Source organism: Periplaneta americana, chromosome 15 (genome assembly GCF_040183065.1).
Source record: "Periplaneta americana isolate PAMFEO1 chromosome 15, P.americana_PAMFEO1_priV1, whole genome shotgun sequence".
In the NCBI taxonomy this organism is placed as follows: Eukaryota; Metazoa; Arthropoda; class Insecta; order Blattodea; family Blattidae; genus Periplaneta; species Periplaneta americana.
In genome coordinates, this window is record NC_091131.1 from 17806887 (window position 1) to 17829411 (window position 22525).

Below are 22525 nucleotides of genomic sequence, written 5' to 3' on the forward strand. Positions count from 1 at the left end.
TACAAATACCAATATTTTTTTTTGTGTAATAGCGGAGATATTAACTTGCAGTTATTACCTCTGACATTTTAATAAATGTCACTAGTTTATTATCAGACACTATCCATAGTGCACCACAGGTTTTGGATCCACATTATACTTGGAATGAATAATCATGATGGAGAATTGCTGGGATTGCCGTTCATTATTCTGACGAACATTTAAGGGAACTGGGTAGTGATGCCTGTGTGATTAAAAAATTTCAACACCAAAGTTTAGTGCAATATTTCTGGGCTTCTAGTGTTCCGAATGGAATAAATATTTCCAGGCTTATACAATCAATCATTCTCAATCCAGTGGTATAAAAGACAACTAATTTGTTTCATATCCAAGTGAAAAAGAAAGTCCCTAAGTAATAACATGTTTTCCCATTTTGCTAACTGTACCTCATTTTTCAGGTGCACATTACTTACTAAAATCTTCACTCTTATACCTTTCATTTTTTTTTAAGTTATCTAGTAATGTGTATTGTAAATTCTAAAGCAAAATTTAGTTAAATATTTCACCCCTAGTGAAACTAAAAAAATATTGATCTTCGTTTAATATTTTTTTTACAGTTTCTCAATGCATAAATACACTGTGTCCGGGACAAAATTTACCAATAAGAAAGTTTAATAACTCGCATAATAATGTAGATAGGAAAATGAAATTTGCGGCAAATGAAAGAGGGACATTTTAAGTTTTATGTGTGATGTTGGCAACATTTGGTCATTGTTGTTGACATAGCTGTAATTAAAATGGCGTTCACAGTGCAACAAAACGTTCAATGCTGCTATTGGCTTGCCGAATTCAAGTATCCGAAGATAGTGGAGAGAAGATTTAGACAACAGTGGCCTGAGAAGCAACCACCAGATAGGCACACAATAACAACTTGGCATAGAAAGCTTCTTGAGAGAAAACACCACGCGGGAAGAAAGTGACAGAAGCGCAAGTCGGTAGAATTCCAACGGAGCCCGTGTAAGTCTGTTCGCCGTGCCAGCAGGGAACTTGCAATTCCAAAGTCAACTATCCACGATGTTCTGCACAAGAGGTTACGTCTGCATGCATACAAGATTCAATTGGTTCAAAAGTTGAAACCAAACGACTTGCCTGCACGATATGATTTCGCTAGTGACATGCTGTTGAAAATTGATATTGAAAATGGATATCTGCAGAAGGTCGTGTTTAGTGATGAGTCCACCTTTCACGTCTGTAGGATCGTCAACAGGCATAATTGTCGCATCTGGGGATCAGAAAATCCGCATGTAGTGAGGGAATTGGAAAGAGACAGCCCTAAGATTCATGTTTGGTGCGGACTTACACATGAAACTGTGATTGGACCGTTCTTTTTTGTGGAAAACACTATCAATGGAAATGTGTATCTTGATATGCTGCAAAATTACGCCATTCCTCAAATTCCACAGGGATATGTTTTCCAACAAGACGGAGCTCCGCCTCATTATGCATTACATGTTACAGATCACTTGAATGAATGCTTTCCTCAGCGACGGATTGGTCGAGGTAGAACTACAGCATGGCCTCCCAGATCCCCAGACCTAACCCCACTGGACTTCTTTTTTTGGGGATACATAAAAGACATTATGTACAAGACTGTAGTGGCAGATTTGGAGGATCTGCGTCGGAGAATTGTCGCCGCTTGTTCTACTGTCACTCCAGAGATGTTACGAAACACATGGCAAGAACTTGAATATCGCCTGGACATCTGTCGCGCTACAAGAGGTGCACACATAGAAGTTTATTAGTGGTCATTCGAAACTTTGGAAGTCCCTTTGTCAATTCCCGCAAACAGCATTTTCATCCATCAATTATTTGGTGAGTTATTAAACTTTCTTATAGGTAAATTTTGTCCCGGACACCCTGTATTTTTTCTCATGTTATGTGTGTAATATTCTTAAACCCGTAGGTCTGCTATGTAGAACACTGGCTGCAGAAAACACTGTAAAAATTTAATTTAAATTTATTCAGCAGTTTCAGAGAAAAGTGCACTTAAGTTTGAAAAATGTCAACAAATGGAAAACTGCATTGAAAAAAAGGAATAATGTATAAGTTATGTGCACCGCCAAATTTAAAGATGTCATTTAAAAGGCTTATCTGCAGAAATACCCCCCACACAATGTTTACATTGTTTCAAAGAGCAAGTTTTGTACTTTATTTTATAACGCCAAACAAAAAATTGGATTTTTGGCCCTCCTCTAATCACTACCTGGCTCCCTTAAGTAAAATTTGTGGTAGTAACATGTAATTATCAGACTTTAAATTGACTGAGTACACATTCTGAGTGTTGCAGGGTTGTGTAACATAAATAGTTCGTTATCATGTTCACACGACAACAATTTATGGGGAAGAACTGCGACCTGATGCTGGGTACTCTTACTAACAAGCTCTTGCGGATCTATACATCACCGCCTATACAGGCGTCGAATTGCACCACCCCATCTCTATGGACATTCAAAACACACCCCTGTACTGGGAACATGGCATGAATCGGATGCAACCCCAATCGCATGTTAAGAACTTGTTATTCAGGGATTTCAGAAATTGCATAACGAGATTTCATTAACACCTTTATTTCAACTACAGTCAAACCTGTTCAAGACGGAAGTGACATGGTACTAATTTTTTTCCGCTGTGGACAGGTTTCCGTATTATTTAAGTGTGACATTAAATGGAATATTTTGTCATTCATATACATGGAAAACAAAATGGCATGTCACAAACTACAAGAAGTACAAAATATTCCATTTAACACTCATCACAATAAATCAGCTTTCTGTCGCTTATTACGTTGGTGAATCATCTTGATTAAAATCTCATTTTCTGTATAAATATTATCATAACTCACTCATTAGTCATTAAACATTACTGAAGTTTATTAATCTCATTATATTTAATATCTAACACTATACTCTAATACAGTACTGCATATCACTGTACATTATTAATTAATTAGACTAGGAGCCATCTATTAGAAGGCTTGAATTCTGGTTTATTTAATTTCTTTCCCAGTTCAATAGCTTGGTTTGCAGAACAGATCCAGAAATTGACTTGTTCTTTGAAAGGTCATGAAGAACCCACTCCCACAACAGTTCATTTATTTGCACATAAACAGTTGCTTTCTGGTTACTTTTGTGTCGTACCCTCTAGAATTTTGCAAAGAAAACTTGTTTTTATCTTAGTGACCTACATATTTCGTATATTCCTGTTTAAAAATATAGTTACAAAATATTATAATGTGTCCAAAATATTGTTTCCGTTTTGAACAGTAGCAGACAGTTTCCGTTTCCGCGTTGGACAGTTTCCGTTTTATTCGGGAAAAATTACACATAATACATACAAATTTCGCCGGGACCAATAAATTGTTCCGAAATAGACAGGATTCCGGATTATCCAGGTTCCGATTTGAACAGGTTTCACTGTACTAATACTGTTCAATGAATATGACGTAAAACTCTATTATTAATGGAGCAATAATGGAATAAAAATGGCATGAAGAAACTAAATCAATTCCAAAAAAATATCCTCCACAACAGTTTTCCCCAGCAAAAATATCACTGAATCAACTTATGATTAATTCTGGCTGTCTGTTGAAAAATCATTACATAAATGACTTCCTACTGCTGGATACTGGAAACTGGCAAACAAAGGCCTAATTTTATGATTGTTATATGAGTACAGCTGCTCTAATTCAGTACATGCCAATAAATGAACCGTTCAGAGCAGAAGTGTGTAAGTCAAAATTGGGTAATGAGGTTTAAAGTAAAAATTCTGTAAAATACAGGGCAAAGTAGCAATTAATATGTCATTCATGCTATCCACTGACTACTAATAGTTTAAATAAATTGAATATTAATTGCTACTTTGCGCTGTATTTTCCAGAATGTTTACTTTAACCCTCATTACCCATTTTTGACTTACACCACTTCTGCTCTCAACGGCTCAAATAAATAACAAATAAATATAATCCCGCATAATTAGACATACAAGTGAATAAATTAAACCATTTCTGTATCATTATTTTTCTTATAATATATTCTCCGTTGTTACATTCAATTATGTTTCTTATTGTCTTCTTTTATTTAATTTTCTTAATAAACATCAAAGTCGTGAAAATAAATTTTCTTTTTAATCATTACAATCGTTTCCTTCAAATTCATTTCCATATTCACCTTCTTCATTACTGACATTTCCGTCGTCAATTTTATCACTTTAGATTTCTTCATAGTATCATTCTTCGTTAAGGCTGTTTTCATCGTTTGCTTCATTGTCGTTGACTTTATTTCCAATATCATCGTAGACTTTGTTTTCATTATCGTCGTTAACTTCGCTTCCATTATCATCGTTGACTTTATTTCCAATATCATCGTTGATTTCACTTCCATTATCATCGATGACTTTGTTTTAATTATCAACGTTGACTTCATTTCCATTATCGTCGTTGACTTTGATTTTATTACTATCGTTGACTTTTTTTTCATTATCATCGACTTCATTTCCATTATCATCGTTGACTTCGTTTCAATTATCGTTGACTCTGTTTCCTTTATCGTCGTGTTCGTTTCCATTACATTGTCGACTTCGTTCACATTTTTATCTTCGTTTTCGTTTTCATTATCATCCTATCCTATATTTATAAGCATAATTTATTTATTTAAATATTTCTTTAGTTAATTATTTAAATATGTACTTATTTACTTTCTTAAATATTTACTCATTCATTTAGTCACTCATTTTATTTATTTATATCTTAATTAATTTATTTACATATTCATTCAATTATTTGTATATTCATTCATTTATTTACTTATATTTTCACTTTTCATAGTTTATATATTTATTGATTCATTTGATTTATTGTCTTAATTAATTAATTTATTTATTTACTTATTCAAATATTCAGTTATTCACTTATTCACTCATTCATTTATTTATTCATTCATTTATTCACTCATTCAATTATTCATTTATTCACTTATTCAATTATTCACTTATTCATTCATTTATTTATTTATTCGTTTATTCACTTTTTCAATTATTCACTTTTCACTCATTAATTTATTTATTCATTTAATCACTTATTTGTTTATTTATTCATTAATTTCATAGAGACTATATATATTTCATTAATAATCTTCGGTATCACAAAATTCTATCTGCAGATTACGTGGAATTGTGACATTCTGGAATGTGGATGCTACAGATAACACAATTAGGGAATTGGAGACACGAAACACCCTGTGTCTTTCCCTCGCTCAAATGACGTAGATTGCACTTCAGAGCCAGACAAACCAACAGACCGAGTAATGAAGGCAGCGAAGAACCTTCTCCACTGCACATCACTTACAAAAAGCGACACACACTAGAGCTGAACGCTTCGTTTCATTCTATTTCTTTAGTTGAAATGCAATGCTACGAATGCTTCTCTGCTACACGAGCGACATCCACGAAAGTGGTGACAATTTGAATGGGTGGATAGCAATTCGAGAGAAATTTACATAATACCATACACGTACCTTCAGTTACTTGCATATACAGGGTGTTAGCAAAGAGCTGCAACAGATTCTTGCTTCCACGACAAACTAGCATTTCTGAGAATAATTGAATATTTTTCATAGTTTTTTTTTACTGTAGAGTAGGTTATAATAACACTACAATTTGATAATTGAAGGAATGAATGATACAGTCCTAAGCCACAAAGGCTAAACTTTACAGGGGATCGTATTGAAAGCTGAGAGTCCAATGCTATTAGGTGCAGCAACATAACTTCTTCAGCGTGTATTTCTGTTATTTGTTGAGTAAATTATATAATATTTTACTAGTAACTCCTCTATTTTTGTGAGAAATGAACTCGTACATAAAACCTTTCTTGATAAAAGTATGGCTTTGGATCATTTCATTCTTATCCCTTCATTTATTCCATCGCCATATAGCTCAACTAATGGGGCTCTAACTACAATTCCGTTGACCCGATTTCAATTCGAACTAGGGACGTGAAAACTAATTACTTTTCTGTATTGATTTTTTAGCTCTGGTTCTAATTGACAAGAGAGCCTACATAATAGAAAATTCAATTTGTCCAGAAGTTCTAGAATTCAATGTATAAGAAAGTACAAAATTCAAAGCATATTTAAATATGTTTATTTATATTTATATTTTTTTTGTTGATACAATATGAAACGTAACTGGCCGTATACGGTATATCGATTGTAACAATGACAGTATCCATGGGTAATAAAGAAGGCCGTGGAATATCATATAAACTGCAGTTTCACTATTTTCGTGCAGTATTCTTATTAATGTTGTAAAATAAAAGTATATGGCTATTTTAAAATCAATTCATATGAAATACGAGTAATAACGTGAACATGTTATAAAAGTCGCATTTACATGTTTTTAAAAACTAATCTCAAGAAAATAGCTTTCCACCTCGCCATGTTTGCTAAAGTCCTCGGAAAGCGGTATAATTCCGTATAGGCATTTCTGTTGCAGCCCAGTGTACAACTTTTATCTACTTCGATAAAAAATTAATTGTTTAATGAAAGTAATTGTATTATTTTTATTAGTTTTGAACATTCTTTTGTGGAGAGACGATTGTATCATTATTAGTTTCTTCCTTCGAGAAGCGATTCGTTTATGTTTGTTCTATTAGTTTTGAATACGATAGGTTTTTGTTTACAACAGAAGAACAGCAGTATTAGGAGAAACAAACAAACATTGTTAAAATGAGTTCAAACGAGGATTCAGATATTGAAAATGCTGCAAATTCTGCAATTGAATGTTTAATGTCATCGAAATCCCACATAAGATATGAAGTGGAATATAACAAATTTGAAGACCGGTATTCCAAGAAAACTGTATGGTTCACATTATGCAATCAGTAAGAAGTCGAAATTGCGATAGAAAATCTGAAAAAGTACAAGTCTCCAGGTATCGATCAAATTCCAGCAGAATTAATACAAGAGGGTGGAAGTGCATTATATAGCGAAATTTATAAACTTGTACTTGCTATTTGGGAAAAGGAAATTGTACCAGAACAATGGAAGGAGTCCATAATTGTACCTATTTTTAAGAAGGGGGACAAAACCAACTGTGGTAACTTTCGAGGAATATCACTTTTGTTGACGTCGTACAAAATTTTGTCCAATATTCTTTTGAGAAGATTAACTCCGTACGTAGATGAAATTATTGGGGATCATCAGTGCGGTTTTCGGCGTAATAGATCGACTATTGATCAGATTTTTTGTATTCGACAGATAATGGAGAAAAATGGGAGTATAAGGGTACAGTACATCAGTTATTTATAGATTTCAAAAAGGCATATGACTCGGTTAAGAGGGAAGTATTATATGATATTCTTATTGAATTTGGTATTCCCAAGAAACTAGTTCGATTAATTAAAATGTGTCTCAGTGAAACATACAGCAGAGTCCGTATAGGTCAGTTTCTATCTGATGCTTTTCCAATTCACTGCGAGCTAAAGCAGGGAGATGCACTATCACCTTTACTTTTTAACTTCGCGCTTGAATATGCCATTAGGAAAGTTCAGGATAACAGGCAGGGTTTGGAATTGAACGGGTTACATCAGCTTCTTGTCTATGCGGATGACGTGAATATGTTAGGAGGAAATACACAAACGATTAGGGAAAACACGGAAATTTTACTTGAAGCAAGTAGAGCGATCGGTTTGGAAGTAAATCCCGAAAAGACAAAGTATATGATTATGTCTCGTGACCAGAATATTGTACGAAATGGAAATATAAAAATTGGAGATTTATCCTTCGAAGAGGTGGAAAAATTAAAATATCTTGGAGCAACAGCAACAAATATAAATGACACTCGGGAGGAAATTAAACGCAGAATAAATATGGGAAATGCGTGTTATTATTCGGTTGAGAAGTTCTTATCATCCAGTCTTCTGTCCAAAAATCTGAAAGTTAGAATTTATAAAACAGTTATATTACCGGTTCTTCTGTATGGTTGTGAAACTTGGACTCTCACTCTGAGAGAGGAACATAGGTTCAGGATGTTTGAGAATAAGGTGCTTAGGAAAATATTTGGGGCTAAGCGGGATGAAGTTACAGGAGAATGGAGAAAGTTACACAACACAGAACTGCACGCATTGTATTCTTCACCTGACAAAATTAGGAACATTAAATCCAGACGTTTGAGATGGGCAGGACATGTAGCACGTATGGGCGAATCCAGAAATGCATATAGAGTGTTAGTTGGGAGACCGGAGGAAAAAAGACCTTTAGGGAGGCCGAGACGTAGATGGGAGGATAATATTAAAATGGATTTGAGGGAGGTGAGGTATGATGATAGAGACTGGATTAATCTTGCACAGGATAGGGACCGCTGGCGGGCTTATGTGAGGGCGGCAATGAACCTTCGGGTTCCTTAAAAGCCATTTGTAAGTAAGTAAGGTAGTAGCAGTATCATGACCTAAGTAGTTGCGTAATAGAAGTATCATTACCTACCTAGTTGCATAATGAATGTGTTTACGACATTTTTATTAGTGATGAAAAGCCCACATTACATAATCAAAGTGGATAAAATATATTTAATCGGTTAATTGAATTTTTTAATTAGTCCGCTAATCGGTTCGATTAATCGATTAAATGGACAGCTCTAATTCCCATATAGGCCTATATTTACATAAATATACTCAACTTCTCTAAATACATCTGCAAAGTGACACAAAAATGAGAGAAATTTAAATATTATCTTGCTTACCTGAATTGAATCTACAGGGCGGTTGAAAAGAGTTGCGACAGTTATGAATCATTCCAGGCCAGCTGTACCAGATCGCCGAGGAGCTGTACAACACGCAGCTGAGTATCAAGGTGCTGGATGAAGTGACATCAGCGCCGGGCGCGAGGAAGGTGCAGGTGAGGTTCCGGCTGGACTTCGACAACCGCGAGTTCGTGCTGTCGCGCACGGGGAAGCACACGCACATGGAGCGGCTGACGCTGCCCGCGGTGCCGTGTTCGATGCTCATGCGGCTCTTCCCGTTTGGCTTCGCGTTCGGCGAGGACATGCGCATCCTGGCGGCGGGAGAGAAGCTGCTGCAGGTGTGTGGGACGAGCCCAGACGCGCTGCTCGGCCAGTCCGTCATCGACAACTTCAAGCTGCGCCGACCGCGAGGCATACCTTTCTCCTGGAAGAACGTAAGAGACTTTTAAGTACACCCTGTAGATTCGCGTGTAAAACACACAAAAAAATATAAGTACTAAATAGACAGGCAAAGCTACTTCAACACGATCAAATTTTCGTCAAATTCAACGCTTCAAAAGACTTTTCAGAACTTGCCAATACTTTGCAAATTTTATTGCCAAATCACTTGCAATATTTTATGACTATTTTGAAGCTTTAGAGTAAATATGAACTAAAAATTTGGAAAGCTTTGTCACAAGTGCTTGTTAGTTACATCAATATGAAATATATTTAAAAAAGGTAGCTTCTAAACCAGCGTTTCTCAAACTATGGTCCTCGAGATCTGCCCTTTTGGTCCTTCAAAAAAGATATAAGAAAAAATAAAATTCAAACGAATTCCGTATCACACTATAGCTGAAAATCTCAGAGTTTGTAAATGATACATGGCAATCGCCTTTCACTTTTTCTCCCAATACTGACATTTTATGAAATTTATTTACCCTACCCGTCTATTGACTTCCCCACTCTACTGTCAGCAACAAAAGAAGTATTTAAAGCACTGTGAACGTGGTGTTTCTCGCCCGCTATCTTTTCCGTACACATCTGGCGTCGTGCGTGTAATCCAGCAGGGGCTATCCGAATTCATAACAGAGGACCAAAGTACCGAATCTTTTCATGTATTTATGACTTTCTTAATAGTTTTGCCGACTCTCAATCTGCACATTGAAATGGTCACGTACATGCAAAATTGCATCTTTACTCGGTCATGTTTCTGCATTAACTTTTATTTTTTCTGTTTTTACAGGTGGTGATATAAGAAATTTTCTTCTGTTAACATTAACTTAATTAATACTAATATAAAATTAATCGAATTAAATTAATTTTAATTAATTATTTCTACATTAAAATCTAAGTAAAAGGTAAAGGTAAAGGTATCCCCGTAACATGCCATGAAGGCATTTGGGGGGCATGGAGGTAGAGCCCCATGCTTTCCATGACCTGGGCACTAGAATGAGGTGGTGTGGTCGGCACCACGCTCTGGCCGCCTTTTACCCCCGGGAAAGACCCGGTACTCAATTTTATAGGAGGCTGAGTGAACCTCGGGGCCGTTCTGAAAGTTTGGCAACGAGAAAAAATCCTGTCACCACCTGGGATTGAACCCCGGACCTTCCAGTCCTTCCAGTCCAGTCTACCAACTGAGCTACCCGGCCGCCCTTAAAATCTAAGTATAATGTATTAAAATATGCTGCATAAGTGATAAATTTGCTTTCGAAGGGAACAAGAGTAAGGTGGTCCGGGGAACTGTTCTGACTTTAAAAAGTGGTCCGCACTTCAGAAAAGTTTGAGAAACGCTGTTCTAAACTATTAGCCCTAATGACGCTAAATTTTGTCCAGACGATATTATTGTTGATATGTTTATATAGCCTAGTTTAAAATATATTTTGAATGAAAATTAAAGAAGTTTTAAAAATCACATAAGCACCGCCTTAAACAAAACAAGTCTATTCTGTTCGCGAACCGTAGATTAATTCCTGATGTCAACGACCTGAATATTCCACCTGTGAAACTGAATAAAACAATCATCCCGTTTAGCTCTACCGTAAAAAATCTCGGAGTACATTTCGAATCTAATCTCAATTGGGATACGCATATTAAATATACATGTAAGAAGGCATTCTCTATTCTCCATTCACTGAAAAGATTGTATCATTATCCATCTAAATTAAAACAGACGCTGGTACAGACACTCATTCTACCTCACTTCGATTATTGCGACGTTTTGTTCAGTGATCTCAGGATTGATTCCGCTCAGAAACTACAGCGTGTTCATAACGCGTGCGTCCGCTTCATTTGTAATGTTCGATATTATGATCATATCTCACATTCTTTCAAGAAGTTATCATGGCTTAGGTTACATGAGAGGAGAAATCTGCACTCACTTTCTCTCTTATATCGAATTATGCACTCTTCATCCCCCTATTATTTATTCGCTCGTTTTCATACTCTCTCTCGCTATCATAACATTAATACTAGATCACAACGCGATAACACGCTAGAAATTCCACTCCACACATCATCTCTGTATTCCTCATCCTTCACTGTTGCTACCTCTCGTCACTGGAACTCTCTGCCGCCTGAAGTCAAGGGCTGCCGAACATTGAATTCTTTCAAATCCAAGTTAGAAAATTATCTTATGACGAGTTGCCAAACTAACTTACTATTATGACAAGTGTTGTATTGCATGTTTCCACGTATTCACACTTTTTTTATGTTCTAATGATATTCAACTTATTTTATATTTTTGTTTTCATATTTTCCGATAATGTTATATCTCTAATGTGATAAGTTGAGCTATATATAATCTTAATTTTCCTTATTGTGTGTACTTAGAAATATTGTATTCACTGTATACTTTGTACTGCACTATTTTATTACTATTATTATTATTATTATTATTATTATTATTATTATTATTATCATTATTATCATTATTATTATGAATAATTGTCTTTTTTTGTATGCCTCATTTATTTTGACCTGCTGTTCACATATTATTATGCTTTTTTCTTTCTTTCTGTATGTTATATATTATGTCTGATTTCTTCTTATTTGTTGTTTATTTTTTATTATTATTATTACCTTATTCAGTTTTGTGTGTAAATTTGTAGTGTAATTTGTTAATTTGTAGTGTTTTTGTAACGCAGTCTTTACTCCTGGTTGAGTGTTAGAGAAGGCCGTATGGCCTTAACTCTGCCAGGTTAAATAAATTATTATTATTATTATTATTATTATTATTATTATTATTATTATTATTATTATTATTATTATTATTATTAAAAGTAACTTCTTTGTCGATCCGAAAGTTTGTCGATATACCTAATCAAGATAAACGCCGTATATTAGTGCCAGAAATCTCGAATCTAGTAAAAGCAACAGTAATTTAATATCATTAACCGGGTGTTGCAGACCATGTACCTGCATTCAGTACTCTTCGAGCTGGAGGTGATCCGCACGCTGAAGGTCGAAGAGGACAAGGGTGCGGCGAACGTAGTGGACGACAAGCACAACCCCATGCTGCCCCTGCTGTTAGACCGCCGGCGAGGCAGCCAGGGTACGCGCAGCATCCTGCTCAAGGGGCAGATGAAGTACGTGGACGACATCAAGGCTATCATCTTCCTCTGCAGTCCTCTGTAAGTAATGTAAAGTTAATTAATCAATAGCCGCCTTCACATAAGCCCGCCATCGGTTCCTATTCTGATATTCGGTTCCTAATAGGTTGCAACCGCCAAATTACTCTTCAAGGAACGACCACTCATATAAATTGAGGGAAAGAAGGCTGAGGACGGACACTGGAAAGTTTCCTTTTCTCAATCGTACTATCAGGGACTGGAATGATTTACCTGCAGACTTACTAAAGGCTTTACCAACAACCAAAAACGTATTTAAAAATAGGCTTAAGGACTTTACTAATAGACGGTAATTATACCTATACTGTTTTTGCTGTAAGAAAAATCCTAATGTAAACATAAGCACGTGGCTGTCATACCCGTGATTGGCTCCCAGTCGAAACACTCACATGACGCAGGAAAATATAGTTCGTATTTGGAAACCACAATCTTGTATTATTTGAAAATAAAAAATTGAATTCTAGTTGTTAAATACGATGAAACATTTAACTTCACTCATATGTAAAATGCTATGTAAAAGAAAAGCTACTTTTATATTTTGTTATGTAGTATGAACGCGGATGAATACCAACAGTAATACCGAGGTAGTCTGTTCTTGTAACAAGCTGGCGTCACTTGAGCTCGTATTTTGTTGTTCACGTAAGCTAGTATCGAAGTATGGTTTCTGTATCCTCAAATATCCATTGTGAAGACATAAGACTTAAAATAATTTAATTGTAGTAATTATAAAGTAAATGTTTCCTAAACAAATGAATGCATAGTAGTGAGGTTAGGCCTACTTGACGAGTAACGTGAATTGTTTAACATGAAACAGAATGTACAACAGTAGGCGGGAACACGTACTGAGAATCTATGGCGCTAAACAGCGGCCAGTGAAGCCTCACTTCAGTCACGTGCTATTGTTTACATCAGAATTTTTCTTACAGCGAAAAGATTATAGTATGTAAAGGATGTAAATGATATTTTGTTATTGAAGTGTTGTATCAGTGAAGAATTATGTTGTGTCAGTGAAGTGTGTCGTGTCAGTGAAGTGTGTTGTGTCAGTAAAACGTGTTCCTGTCAGGGAAGCTTTATAGTTTATAGTGGCAGTGCAAAGTATTTGAACAGTGAAATGTTTTTGAAGTGTTAGTGAAATCAGGATAGAATCAGTGAAATGTGTCGTAGTTCCAGTGCAGTGAGTTGACAGCGAAATGAGTGTAATGTGGAAAGGTACTTGTGCAGATATGAACATATCATACTCGTGGGTTTTAGTTCGAACTTAGGTTTAAGATACAAATTAGATTTATTTTAAATGTTATTTTAAGTGATCGTGCTTCATTTAATTTAGGATATTCCATATTATTATTATTATTATTATTATTATTATTATTATTATTATTATTATTATTATTATTATAATAAATTATTGTTAGTATTAATTATTTGTATTAATTATTGGTATTATTATTAACTGTATTTTTAATTAATAAGTTTATTATTGTCATTATTGAGTGTAATTAGTTACACACTGCCACCGGGTATATACCTATTGCAGTGTGAATAAATACATACATACAAGATTAATCCAGTCCCTAGCATCATATCCCACCTCCCACAAATCCATTTTAATATTATTCTCCCATCTACGTCTCCGCCTCCCTAATGGTCTTTTTCCCCCAGGTTTTCCAGCTAACACTCCATATGCTCTGGATTCATTCATACGTGCTACATGCCCTGCCCATCTCAAACGTCTGGATTTAATGTCCGTAATTATGTTCTGCAGTAACATAACTTTCTCCATTCTCCTGTACCTTCATCCCTCTTAGCCCCAAATATTTTCCTAAGCACCTCATTTTCGAACAGTCTTAACCTCTATTCCTCTCTCAAAGTGAGAGTCCAAGTTTCACAACGATACAGAACAACCGGTAATATAACGTTTTTATAAATTAATTCTAACTTCCAGTTTTTTTTAGAACAGACTGGATAACAGAAGCTCTCAACCGAATAATAACAGGTATTTCACATATTCAATTTATTCTGCGTTTAATTTCTTCCCGAGAGTCATTTATATTTGTTATTGTTGCTCCAAGGTATTTGAATTTTTCCACCTCTTTGAAGGATAAATCTCCAAATTTTATATTTTCATTTCGTACAATATTCTGGTCACGAGACACAATCATATACTTTGTCTTTTCGGGATTTACTTCCAAAACTATCGCTTTACTTGCTTCAAGTAAAATTTCCGTGTCTTCCCTAATAGTTTGTGGATTTTCTCCTAACATATTCACGTCATCCGCAAAGACAAGCAGCTGATGTAGCCCGTTCAATTCCAAACGCTACCTGTTTTCCTGGTCTTTACTAATTGCATATTCTAGAGCGAAGTTAAAAAGCAAAGATGATAGTGCATCTCCTTGCTTTAGCCCGCAGTGAATTGGAAAAGCATTCGACAGAAACTATACGGACTCTGCTGTACGTTACACTGAGACATCTAAATACCTGGATTAAATGACATGATAAATTTTATGACCTCAATCCTTGATAACGACTAGAAAATTATTAGCCGGAGTGAAAATAAATTTAAATTTCGTGTTTCAAGGGGACTTGTACGCGAATGCATTGAAAAAAAAAAAACATTATAAATTTTTAATTGGCTTTAATTTGACAAAATGACTTAATTTTTAGATAATAATAATATAATTATTAATAATAATATTAATAATAATACTAATAATAATAAAAATAATAATAATAAAAATAATAATAATAAATAATATAATATATAATAATCTGTGACGCTACAGCCCGTGAAGGGCCTAGACCGACCAGCACAGTGCTGGCTTCACGCCCACATGCCGAAGCAGAGGTGGACGATCATCCACTCAGAATGGAGGTATCGTGTGGTTAACACGATGACTCCCCCAGCCGTTATAGCTGGTATTCGCAACCGGATTTCGCTACCTATCGTAGCTCCCCAAGTGCATCACGATGCTGGGTGGGCACCGGTCCCATACACTGGCCGAAATTTCATGAGAAAATTTCTTCCCCCATGAGGACTCGAACCAGCGCGCATTCTGTAACGGGAGTCCTAGGCGGGATGCCTTAGACCACGACCCCACGGCGCGGGACAATAATAATAATAATAATAATAATAATAATAATAATAATAATAATGGCAATAATAATAATAATAATAATAATAATAATAATAATAATAATAATAATAATGGTAATAATAATAATAAAAGGTAAAGGTATCCCCGTAACATGCCATGAAGGCACTTGGGGGCATGGAGGTAGAGCCCCATGCTTTCCATGACCTCGGCACTAGAATGAGGTGGTGTGGTCGGCACCACGCTCTGACCGCCTTTTACCCCCGGGAAAGACCCGGTACTCAATTTTATAGAAGGCTGAGTGAACCTCGGGGCCGTTCTGAAAGTTTGGCAACGAGAAAAAATCCTGTCACCACCTGGGATCGAACCCCGGACATTCCAGTCCGTAACCAGTTGCTCTACCAACTGGGCTACCCGGCCGCCAATAATAATGATGATGATGATAATAATAATAATAATAATAATAATAATAATAATAATAATAATAATAATAATAATGAGTCGTAAAGGAAAACATAGAAATAAATTAATTGCAACATTTGACTTTCAACATTTTTCCACAGATTTATAGACCTAAAATATTACTTTCCTGTGCCTGAAAATAATACATGCGACAAAAGAGCAGATTTCGATTGCAATTTATCCAAGCTTAAATTTTACAAACTTAGTTAGTCTGGGCAGCCATATACGGCATTTAGGCCTATATCTGTGACTTTGTTGTGGAGATAAAACTGTGCACACAGTTTGAGGTGAGATTTTGGCTTTATATCATTAACAGTCCACTGTACAATTTTATTTTTCTATGTTTACTGATAAACTGTATTACAAAAATAATTCTATTCCTATATAAATTAATCACAACTTAAAAAATCTTTAACATCATTACATTACACAACAGATGAATGTATTACTGATAAGCTTACCTACTAAAATATTTTATGCTCGATCATGCCGAAATGTAGTAATTATACGCCTGGTAGCAGCCCTTTAATGCATGTCATTAAAGTACAACTACTCATTAAAGTACAGGTGTTTTCAGCCAATGACAACTCAGCTTACAGGTGTTCAGCCAATGACAAGTCAGCTTTGTACCGTTATAAAACCGCAAGTATCGATTATTCTCGGATATGCAATCGAAAGAGAATTAGCGAAAAGTCACGGAGGCTGGAAATCCAATACTGTCGCAGAAGGTTATGTTCTGTTACTATAATAATTAGCGTTAATTGTAAATAATATTCAAATAAATTCAATTTGTCATCTCGTTTTTCAATGTCGAATTCAATAATCAAGGTTATACCAAGTTTAACGGGATTACATCAAGGTCAATGACATTATTGTTCCTCGGAAAAAATCAATACTTTCGCGTCTGCGCACATCTCACAATTCACGACCTAGAACAAGGTCACTTCCGATCTTGTCAGATACAAATAAAATGTATACATGTGAATAATTTCAAGTTAGAAATATGGTCGAGCATAAAAAGTCGTATGAAACTCGCCTATAATGGTAATTAAGAAGCTCGTATGAAAATTATGAAACTCGCTTGCGCTCGTTTCATAAACATCCATACTCGCTTCTTAATTACTATCATTATAGGCTCGTTGCATAATGTACTATTCTCTAATTCACTGGAAACGTAAAGGTGGAATTACTGTGCACTGGGAAACCAAAATCCTAACAGAAAATATATTAATTAAACGTTTTACCAGTTACAGATCCAAATGGACATAGTACCAAAGAAGCTACAACCTCTATTACGAGATACCGACAGTTGGCTGAGCTAAGGTTGGGTCAAATTTTTCATTACTTTCAGGATCAACAATATGGACGAGCTTCCCAACATGGGACTGTACCTCAATGATCTCAACTTACACGGCCTCAGCCGAGAAATGGTCTTGGCTGGTTGGCAACACTGTTCCAGGTGAGTTCACTGAACACGTTTTAAATAATAATAATAATAATAATAATAATAATAATAATAATAATAATAATAATAATAATAATAATAATAAAAGTAATAATAATAATAATAATAATCATCATCATCCTTCACGAATTAGGCCTCTGTAGACCTGTTTCGGCCCCATCTAGCAGTCTTCTTAAAGGTCTTCCTGGTCGACGATGTCCTCTAGGTTTATACTGCATCATAATTTTTGGGATTCTTGAATTTTCCATTCTTCTTACATGATCTAGCCAATTTAATTTGTATCTGCTTATTTTTTCTTCTACTGACTCTACTTCTAATTGTTCTAAAATTTCTTCATTCCTTTTTCGGTCTAAAAGAGTATATCCTGCTGTCCTCCTGAAAAATTTCATTTCCGTTGCTTTGATTCTGTTCATGTCTTTTTTCTTTAATGTCCAAATCTCGCTTCCGTATAAAAGGGAGGGTAATGCTAGTGTATTATATATTTTTATTCTTGTAGATTTTTGTACTAATTTTGCTTTTAATGTATTGTTTATTATTCCTAGAATTTGTGTAAATTTGGTAATTTTCTTGTTCACATCTTTTTCATTTTGATAAGATATTTCACAACCAGATAATTGAAATTTTGCACTTGTTCGAGGATTGGTTATTGTGTATTATCTTACTTCTGACTGGGTCTTGTCCTAAAAATGCCATTACCTTTGATTTTTGTGCTGAAATTTCCATCCCAAAATCTTTTAATATTTTATTTAATGTATATAATCCTCTTTGTAAATTATCCTCTGAATTGGAAATTATGACTTGATCATCGGCATAGAGTAAGGTATTTAATGTTAGAGCACTGGTTATTTTGATTCCTGATGTGTAGATTTGGTTCCATTTTAAAATAATTTAATAAATAATACGCTAAACTGGAGAATTCCCACGGTGTCTTTGAACCGTGCCGTTACGTTTAGCACCAAATTTAAGTAAATACACAATCTCACCAACATAAGAACACGACGTTGGTGTGTGGCGTCATTGGAGGGAGAAATTTGTTTCTTTTCTCTCTCTATCTCCTTCGTTCTGAACATTACTGAGAGATAGCACCACTGTTAGCTACAAGATATATTTGCGCAAATATATTGAAGTAGATTACGTAACCTATTACGTAACTTAGATGAGAGTCTCGAGACAAAACAGTTTTGCTACATTTCTTTTTTTATTAAATGTTAAGCACAGGAACGCCATTTCGTAATTTCATTTAAGAAACAAGCCAAACAAATTATCTTTGCATCAAAAACGGATGCTCCCTGGACCAAATTATCGTATTTTATAATTGTTTGAATGCAACAGAAGCCAGAAGTCTTGCACTTGACTAATGCAGTGAATTATTTAAGAATGTAGTCGCGAATTTTACTACCACCATTTCGATTGTGTTTTGTTTGGCACGGCTCGGTACGGCCTGGTGACTAGTGGCCAGGGAGTAACGTCGACTATCGACATTGCTCTGCCGTGGGTATTATCCAGTTGTTCCTAATAATAATATTAAATATAATAATGTTTGTAGCAAGATTTGTCTTACGGCCGTTTGGTACTGTATTAATTCATCCGGTGACGATTATCAAGTAACAATGGACAACCACTAGTAACAGAAAATTCATTGGCATATTATGACCACAGTGATGCAAGAATGTAACAATCTAATTTCCTATTTGGGTGAATTTGATGTTTGATAGTCCAACAGAATGTAAAAAGGTGTTTATCTTCATTTACTAGATGAATGTGAATTTTCTTTTACAGCAGAATGTAACAGGCTGTTTATCTTCTTTTACTGGATATTATTTATTTTTGACAGTTCTGCTGGATATAACAAGATGTTTATCTTATTATAGATGTATTTGAATTTTGATAGTCGAACAGAAATTTGTTATTTAACAGTCCAACAGAATGTAACACGCTGCTTCCTATTTCTAAATTAATTTGATGTTTGATAGTCCGGCAGGATATAATATGCTGTGAGTCTTCTTTTATACTACATCGATTTGTGGTAGAACAATCCGACAGGATTTTACAGGCCGTTTATCTTTTTCTCTAGATGAATATGATGTTTGATAATTGAGAAGTATGTAACATGGTATTTTCCTTCTTTTTGTAGATGAGTTTCAACAGTCCAACAAGATGTTACAGGCAGTTTATCTTATTTCTCCAGATGAATTTTGAAGTTTGACGGTCCAACAAGATGTAACAGGCTATTTGTTTTCTTTAGATGGATTTCATTTTTCATTTCGGGCGGATTTAATCTTCGATAAGATTACTCTGTTTTTAACTGATTTTCTTACTGCAAATTCTTTTGCATATGACTGTGAATGAATCGTTAATGTTTTATAGAAATAAAAAAATAATTTCTTATTAATTCTGAAAGTTAATTAAATCTGCAATAGGTTTATACAGGGTCATCATTTTATTTTTACTAACATTTTAAATATTAACTTGGCTGTACCTCTAGATCAACGCCGTTTGCTACCCCCTTCCACGACTGGAGTTCGATGATACTGGCGTAATATACAAACAAATCACTTTATTAGGTATAGGAGGGAAGAAACGTAGTTCATCCATTTACGTAACCTAGGAAATATCGCGATTTTGAGTTTTATAATTTTGATTAGGTTTTTGTTTAATCAAAATACAGTACAGTATTAACAATGAGTGTTTTTACTCACGACCTGAACTGTCCATGTGGACGTATTCATTTTGCAGTGTATATTATACTGTCTACAGCACATTAACGTACAATACAAGGAATGAAGTTAAATTGAAAAATAATCATAACATGGATATTTAAACACATGGTGGCCGTTCATTTCGATACAGGCTTCAGTTCTAATGTGCATATTATCGCACTATAGACTATTGTACATAATCCCAATTACCAGTTTCGTTCTTCGTACTAGTAACTCAAGTCGAAATAATTCTGTACCTACTCTATATAAGAGTACCTTACGTACTGTAAATTCAATCTTCACTTCTGCTCGATCCGAAATGAAAAAAATTACTGAGACATGCTATTTACTGTCCGTCTAAGTGGTTATGTCGTAGGGTCGTAGAAAGGGAGGAAATCACGTGACAGTTAATTACTTAACGAGGTCCTTTTATTTAAGTTATTTTAAACAGTTGTACAATATTACGTAGACGTCCAAATCCTAACAGAAATTAATGTTCTCAGAAAAGAGCTAAGTCAGCCCAGCCACTAGCTGGCGAATAAAAGCTGGTGGGGGAAACCGGGATACGACGTAGGCAAATGGACGACAGTACCTGTGCGAAAATGATTCAATATTGAAAGCTCTTTCGTCACTAGAAAACGCGAACATATTTTTGGAACGTACTGTTTACCATGACCGTAAGGCTACTATGACTGTATATGCGGTCTTGGATCTGTGTGGAGAACGGTTGAACTTCATTAGTAGAAGTGGTGGGAGTGAAGTACATTCAAAAACTCAGGTACAATAAAAATTGGAGTATAAATAAAATGATGTCACTGTATTAAGGCTAAATAAAATCAATACAATATAAAATTATGTATGTGTAATTGCTATGTGAGGACAGTGACTGGAGTGTCGCACATTTCGCAGGCTGGAGCTCATGTTCGAGCGGGCGGAGCAGCGTTCGATGGAGCTGGAGAGGAGTTACACGCTTCTGGACTGCTGGAAGCGGAGGGGCGACGAACTGCTGTACTCCATGATACCGCGCCCCGTTGCCGACCGACTCAGGACTGAGAAGAATTCCTTAAGCACCTGCCAGGTACGCAAGCCCTCAACTGCCTAACCTAGGCCGCCACGAGTTCTTCTATTCTGCTCCTTTTTTGATGGCCTGTTTTCTATCCACAGTCCTTCGACTCGGTGTCCGTCCTGTTCTGCGAACTCGTGGACTTCAGTTCCTCCACGGTGCAGGACGCCATGGACGTCGTCATGAGCATGAACGCAGTCTTTACGTGCTTCGATGCCCTCATGGACCGCTACCATGTGTACAAGGTGCGATTCCATTGAGCGGTTGGCAAGAAAACATTTTTCATTCACTATTACACTTTTACTCGACTGGGGGGATCATAGTGCTAACCACACGATACCTCCATTCTGGTTGGATGATCGTCCACCTCTGCTTCGGCATGTGGGCGTGAGGCCAGCAACCGGCTGGTCGGTCTAGGCCCTTCACGGGTTGTAGCGCCACGGATTATTATTATTATTATTATTATTATTATTATTATTATTATTATTATTATTATTATTATTATTATTATTATGTTCGATACCCGGCTCCGGAACAATTTTTCCCTCGAAATTATTCAAATCAACTTTACAGGGAGTTATACCTGAAATCTTGATTTGCATAATACACGTCACTGTTCGTTAACAGAAAACCACAATTTAAGTCACACGGAGTTAGTGTGCACTCGAAGTTGGTTGCTTGACGGTTGTCAGCCCACTTTGAGGTCTGTGGATATAGAGGGAAAAATTGGATCGGTGTCGGGTAGAGTTCCCGGGTAGCTCAGTGGTAGAGCGTTGGTACGTTAAACCAAAGGTCCCGGGTTCGATACCCGGCTCCGGAACAATTTTTCCCTCGAAATTATTCAAATCAACTTTACAGGGAGTTATACCTGAAATCTTGATTTGTATTATTATTATTACACTTTTACTTCGTCACATTACTTTTGACCAATAAAACGGTACGAAAGGACGACTTTCAACCAATCATGGCTACTTATCGCACAATTTTATCGCGTCTCTAGCATTTGTTTAATTTTATCGCTTCCCTAGCATTTATTTATTTTTATCACTACCATAGCATTTGTTTCTTTGTTTGCCAACATTTTCAATTGCACTGGTCTGGACGTCAAAAAAAAAAAAAAAAAAAAAAATTACAAATCACTCCAGTCGATGCACAGCAGTTTCAAATATGACTCGCATTGGCATTCAAGAACAAGAATTCATAAAGATCACTGGCCATAGCTATGCATCTTCCCTGAAATCCTATTTACAAATAAATGAAGAGCACCACTCGCAAATCCTAATAAGATGAGGAATACACCATGTACATCAACGAGTTCCACTTCTTTCACGCACACGTCCAATATAACATCAACTGAACCACCAACCACT

The 22525-nt window shown here is 35.7% G+C and overlaps 1 protein-coding gene across 1 annotated transcript in view; it reads left to right on the plus strand.

Moving 5' to 3' along the window:
* LOC138714688 (soluble guanylate cyclase 89Db-like) overlaps positions 1 to 22525 on the plus strand; it is a 111109-nt gene that overhangs the window by 74273 nt on the left and 14311 nt on the right. Inside the window, exons 4-8 of the mRNA XM_069846751.1 lie at positions 8827 to 9203; positions 12157 to 12380; positions 17280 to 17387; positions 21002 to 21170; positions 21257 to 21400. Of these exons, the coding sequence (XP_069702852.1) occupies positions 8827 to 9203; positions 12157 to 12380; positions 17280 to 17387; positions 21002 to 21170; positions 21257 to 21400 (1022 nt within the window). The remainder of the gene's footprint in view (positions 1 to 8826; positions 9204 to 12156; positions 12381 to 17279; positions 17388 to 21001; positions 21171 to 21256; positions 21401 to 22525) is intronic.